At 29.8% G+C, this 6,638-nt stretch overlaps 1 protein-coding gene across 2 annotated transcripts in view; it reads right to left on the minus strand.

The window, feature by feature from the left end:
- Positions 1 to 6,327, minus strand: part of LOC117171257 (sodium-dependent nutrient amino acid transporter 1-like) — a 56,819-nt gene extending 50,492 nt beyond the window's left edge. For both annotated transcript variants that reach the window (XM_033358379.1, XM_033358378.1), the window contains exon 1: positions 6,122 to 6,327. In XM_033358379.1, the coding sequence (XP_033214270.1) occupies positions 6,122 to 6,130 (9 nt within the window). In that variant the 5' untranslated portion in view covers positions 6,131 to 6,327. The remainder of the gene's footprint in view (positions 1 to 6,121) is intronic.
- Positions 6,328 to 6,638: the final 311 nt, after the last annotated feature.

Genomic DNA, 6,638 nt, shown 5'->3' on the forward strand with positions numbered 1-6,638 from the left:
AAGATAATATAGTTGCACATTTTTGTACTTTTAAGCAACAATTTTTATAATTTTTTAAATTTCTCAATTGCAACTGGTTCACAACAGTTTTCCTCATACTCATGAATTTTTTCAAATTTTTTCCATCACTCCTTGTATAAGAAATAATGCTCCAAACTTGACTGTTCTTAAATGTATCCAAAAATCCTTACTTTTTTTCCATTTTTCAATCTGCTAAGCACAAAAATTTTTTTACATAAACGTCTTGAAGCTCATTTACGAAGAACACTTTCAGCTTTTAACTGACTGTTTTTTTGTTGCGCTAGCATTTTTTTGACTGAGTTGTTAAGCTTCAAAGACAGATGCCTATAGTTTTCTCGCCGATAGTAGTCCCAGGCGAGACCGTATGGTTCCCCGTTAGTTATAGGCTGATCAGCCACTAGTTAATGGCTTATTAGTCACTAGTTGAAGACTGGCCAGCTGCTGGCTGAACTCCCTTTATTATTGTAATGACTTGGAAAAAAAACATTCTTATTTAGGTGTATTTAGCTGATCAGCGCCACACCTGGACGTGAAGAGACGTTCCAAACAGAACATAGAATATGTTGTTCTTGGATGGCTGAGCAGCGCCAGTCCCGAGCCAGATCAGAACTTATCGACTGGAGCGTGAAGTTAACAGTCAGACCTGGGCAAGACTAGCGCCAGTCCTGGGCCAACTCAGATCATCCAGACTGGACAGTCTAGATAAAGCTACACTTGGGCCTGACCTGACACCAGACTACCATGAAATTTTTCTACAAGGGTACGAATGAAGGACTTTTTTTCGATACGCCCTGATGAACAATGAAGGCAAAGATTCTATGATCTAGGCCCTGGCCAATAGTGAATTTTGAAATAAATACAAAAACTGATAACTACAGTTTTGACAAAGAATAAAGAAGGCTGGATTTTTCATGTAAATTAATCATAACGGATTTATCAAAGGAGGGGATTTACCGGTTCAGCGATCGCTTGCAATGCCAAGCACCATGAGCGCAAGTGCGTGCGGGCAAATTTGTCACAGAGGGGACCAGACGCCCTTGGTAGTTTTCCGGACATCACTTCGAATTTAATGCTTCCCTTCCCTTTTTTAACATTTTTATCATTTATTTCATGATTCTTTACAATTCTGAAGACAATACTGACTTTCATGGACGATCGAATTAAGATATCTATGACGAAGAAGGTTTCACTATCGTTTATGTTTTACGAAAATTATTACAGCTATTATATAATCATAGCCATATACATAATAATTACTAACTCAAATGCCCTTTTCTAAATACGATAAACTGCTGTGATTTATTACTTTTTCAAAGATCCTTTATTTTATATTGTTTTTTATAATTATTTCGCTATTCCAAACCTTTCACTTTTTCCGCGTATTTTATGAAATATGTACCCTTGTCTCGATAAATATATGATTTATTATTTTGAAGTGGAGATTTTTAAATATTTTATGCAATTTGTATGTATCACATTACGAGAACTTCTTACTGCTGCCCTTGTTGCATAATTTAATTTATATTTTTATAGGCTAATAACAACTTCCTTTTTATTAATTGCGGCGAAACCATTAAATTTTATTGACCCATTCTAGGGAATAGTTGAAACGAGGAAAAATAATTAAGCTAAAAGATTGAAAATTTTTTTTAGGTAAACGCTTTTTTTTATTTTATAATTTTTTAATTGAAAATACATCTTGTGTTTAAAAGTTCCATTATAATCTTGAAAGTTCAAAATTTTTGTTCAAAAGCCATTCGGTTTGATCGAAAATTTATCTTTTTTGGTTAAGATAGAACTGGTTGAAAATTCATCTTTTTGTTTTGAAAATTCAATTAGTTTGTAAAAAGATTGTCTTTTTTGCATAAAAATTTTATGATCTGCTAACGTACAAATGTAATATTTTTATATAAGAATGCAATGTTCGAATGAAAACTAAAATCTGTTTTGGGTTTAATCCCAATTTTTACAATTTCCATTGACAATTTACTCTGGTTGGTTGAAAATTTCATTACGTAGTAAAACGTCGAACTACTTTCTTAAGTAGTCATTTTCGTGCTTGATGATTCATCATTTTAGTTTGAGAACTTTTTTGATGGAAATTTAACAATTTTGTTGAAAATTCGTCTTTTTGGACAATTGAATTTGGTCTTTATTTAAAATTAAAATCAATTTTGGTTGAAATATCAATTCTGCATTACATTTTTTGTTGGGAATTCATCCGTTTCGGTTGAAAATTCATTTCTTTGATATATATATATATATATAACTATTCCATTTTTGGTCAAAAATTTTTGTGATAGGAAATTAATATTCTTGCTGGAACATTTTCTCTTTGTTCGGAAATTCAACTATTTGGTTGAATTTTTTTTTGGTTAGAGCGTATATCTTTTAGGTTGAAAATTCATTTATTTGTTTAAAAATTTAACTAATTTGTTGAAAATTCGTTTTTGTTATAGAAAATTGATTTCTCGCACTGCAAATGTCACTATTCCATTTTTGTATGAAAACTTATCTCTTAACAGTTGAAAATGTACCTTTTTGTTTGAAAATTGATTTGTTGTTGTTGAAATTTAACTATTTTGTCAAAAATTAATTTTTTATTAAAAAATTTTATTATTCCATTTTTGGTTGAAAATTGATTTTTTCATCTAGAAAACTCAACTATTTGGTTGAAAATTCAGGTATTTTATAGAAAATTTGTCTTTTTTGACATAAAATTAATCTTCTTCATTTAAAATTTATATCTTTGGTTGAAAAAAAAACATTTTATTGAAAAATCGTTTGTTTTTTGGATTTTTTTGGCTCTAAAACAAATGTTTGAACTTTGTTTAAAGACTTTTTTGTGCATTATTGGTCAGAGAAAAGTCAGGGAAAGTTATAAAATTTCGAAATTGGTATTTTGTAGCAACCCTGAGAGTTAAATACATAAGCATTATTTATGCGTTACAACATTTTGCTTTCATAATTTTATTGATCATAACGAAGTATAAGTCACGCATTTGATTCCAAGCATCTTATTGACGATGAGAAGGCACAGTGATTTTAACAAAAGAACCTCTTCCAAAAAGAAACTTTCTCATGTCCGATGATTTTACAGTATACGAGTACAGTGTAGAAGTAGTAATTGTACTTAAAGGTTTTTCGCCTCGTTTTTTTTGTCTCCGTTGACGAAAATCGAAAGTATATCATTGGAAGAAAGTTCGCGTGACGTCATTCAGGTACCCCCTTCCCCTTTCAGCTGCTGATATACCGCGAGTTCTACATACTTGTAAAGTGAAATTATGCAATCAAACATTTTTCTCGTACACGCCCAGAATGCCCAAATATCATTGCCCTCGTTATTAAGACCAATTTGGAGCTTCGAAAGTTTCGAGATCAACATTGATAAGCGTGCTTCGTCATAAATAAATGTAATAGCTAAATTATTAGATTGATAAATTATTAAATAAGAAATTTTGTTTTTTATCATTTTTGTAATTGTTTATTTTCAATAGACTTTATTATGACTCTTGGTATTATAAAAGATGAAATGAAATTTCCTTCAGAATGATATTGTTTCTTTGTCTGACAAATCAAAGCATGGAAGTAAAATCTATCAGAAATGGAAAGAACCAATCGAAGCGAGACCGCTTCGATTGGAATTGCAAAAAATTTCCTCCAAGGAAACGTGATCTTGTTGAGAGACATTCTATGATTACGCAGAAGGCGTGTAGTATATTAAAAAGTATATCAATAAACTCGAAATTCAAAGTATAATGTAAAAATATGCATTGCATATTTTCGCGTTTGCACACATACATATTTTCCATATTGTGAAATTTATTTACATAAAATACATTTCAAAATGGGTTTAAAAGCGAGATGATAAATTCCCATGTCAAGTCATCCTTCTAAGATTATATTATCAGATAACTCCTAAATACATTTTATATCAAACAACAATATCATATAACATTCCCAAAAAATAAAACAAAAAAATAGGAATAAGTAGGTAGCAATGCTTTCTCTGTCTTAAAATTAGGGCCCTTTTTCTCAAAACAAATCTTTTTTTTTCTGTTTCGAGTCAATGGGAGTTAATTATTTATCTTTTCTTAGAAAAAGTTTTGTTCTTGGTAAAAAATGATTTTCTCAAAATTTTAAAATTAATGACAAATTTGTACAGAATATTACAATTTCCTCATTATTGCACTAGATTGTGATTTCTTGTATTTTGTTGAAATAACCAACAAATTTGTGTGGGCCAAACAAATATTTTGTTGTCCATATAATTTTGACACACTCGGAGTGTCGACTTTACTGCTTAGAAGATCCACATAGGAAAATAATTTAAAATAGAGTACAACTTGAGGTTACAATAAAGTAAAAATTATCAATTTTATAATTTCTAATTAATCATACAAATTTCTAGAAGTGTAGAAATTTCAATAAAAAAATGTCAATATTTTGGTGTAGTTTTAAAAAATCTTCTATTATTTTGTCAAAAATTGTTCAAAATTGTAGCTATTTTTTAACTGCTATAGAAAATACATGTTTTGCTGGAATTCTAAGACAAAATTGTACAAATTATAAATTTTTACAATTTTTTTATTTTGCTGTAAAAATACATTTCCACTATCGATGGTGTAAAATTACGACTTTTTATAATTTTCAATGATCACTCGCAATTGTGTGGTTGTATTCAAATGAAAGTGACAGCGTAGCGAGTCACGCTGCACTCACCTGGGTACGTAAACATAATTAATGTTTATGGAGACGACATAGTAATCGAATCAATGGAATGCTATGCAGAGTTGTTAACACTTTTTTTCTCAACTACAAATTCCATTAGATTAAGTAATAATGTGAAAATTGTACATTTTTGTGGAAAAAATATCATTACTAGTTTTTAGTAAAAATAAACGAACTTAACAAAAGGCAAGTCTATTTTTTTTTAGTTTTTTACATATACTTTATAAGCTTTTAAAAAGCTATTTCACTTTTTTAAATTATTTTAAATAGTTGACAATTATATAATAAAATTTAATAATATAAACTACGATTTTTGCTGGAATTTGGACATTTGTGAACATTGTTATAAGCAATTACAAATTTGTTGAAAAAGTCAGAATTTTTATGATATTGTATTTATATGTTAGTCAGGTATTAACTATAACTTATACTTAGCATACTAGTTTCAACCGCCATTACGCTCATTATTATACGATACATTATTTTTCTCCTTTATTAGTGCATAAATGTAGATGGCTTCTCATTATTGTTGAGTCAGTATTTATTTTAAAATGACCTTAAAATAAGTTCGTATCCATTAGATCTCTTTTTTCGAGAGTGCGCTTACATATATCAGCAATTCCAAAAATCTACTCTCATAATATATAAATTAAGTGACTCATTTGCATTGGAATTTAATTTTTAAGTATTGTGCAAATTTAATGGACTCTACGACATTTTTATGTCTAGAGAAAAAGATTTTTGCTCCCTGAAAATAAAATAATAGCTGTTATTTGTGTCTGAAGATTTTGCGATTGAGTTGTGAAAGAAATTACCATGCATGGGATAATGTAACCTTTACCGTGGTCTGATCCATGTCCTTCATAAAGTGTGGCAAGCCCACATGCCATAAAGTAAATTAGTCTGCTTTATATATACGCAAGTAAAGGTTATTGTAAATTATCCTATTTTACAATCTATATTGATCAAGAATGGGGAAAACTTTGGTTATTAAACATCGCCAAAAAGTTGTTTTTAGCTTGTTCTTATTTAAGTTTGCACAATCTAGATAATTGAGAAATTTTTATGCTATCACAAAAACTTATCATTTAGTTTCGTTATCTTTAATATTCCTATTTCATTATTTATATCGTACTTTATTATTTCCTTGGTGATAAATTCTAAATTTTACTCTTTATATATTTTTTCTTAGCGGAATTTTGGTACTATTCCATGAATTTTAATTTTCTACTTTGCATATATGCAAATATTATGTTCCCAGTGAAATTGAAAAATGGTTTCAATTTGCATAAACGTGCAAATTTGACTGGCAGAATAGTAATATGATAATAGTATTATAATGTTTACAGAAAATTGATTGATCACAAACCTGATTCATTTTTGTGATCTGGATTTTCTCTTGAAATCCGAAAAACTCAAAAGAAAACGCTCTTGCGTAAAAACTGAAAAACACACACACAACCGATTTTCAAACACTCTAAAGACAATGCGTCTTATGGTGGAACTCGCGTTTTTTGAATGGGGTAAAAACGCGGGGGAATTCAAATTGACGTCGGAGGGACATCTAGGGGACCAGATCCAGACGTTCTCAGGTGCAAACTCTTACTGGATCGTAGCACTCAAACGAGCATTACGAGGACTTACCAATCCTTGCCAGTCTGGTAGGGAGAAGGCCCTGAAGACCCACAGATGATCAGATCTTGCATCTTATGGGGGTGGGGATCAATTTGTAAAAAAGGACAAATATTTATCTACAACAACTTGATGCTTATCCTAGTACAAATTTAAACATTAATTATTGTTTAGCCTTAAGATTTAAACAATAGTAGTTTTTAAGTTACAATAGATTTTAAACATTTAATTTTTATGTTAGAAAATCTTCGCAA

This window comes from Belonocnema kinseyi, chromosome 4 (genome assembly GCF_010883055.1).
Source record: "Belonocnema kinseyi isolate 2016_QV_RU_SX_M_011 chromosome 4, B_treatae_v1, whole genome shotgun sequence".
Taxonomy (NCBI): domain Eukaryota; kingdom Metazoa; phylum Arthropoda; class Insecta; order Hymenoptera; family Cynipidae; genus Belonocnema; species Belonocnema kinseyi.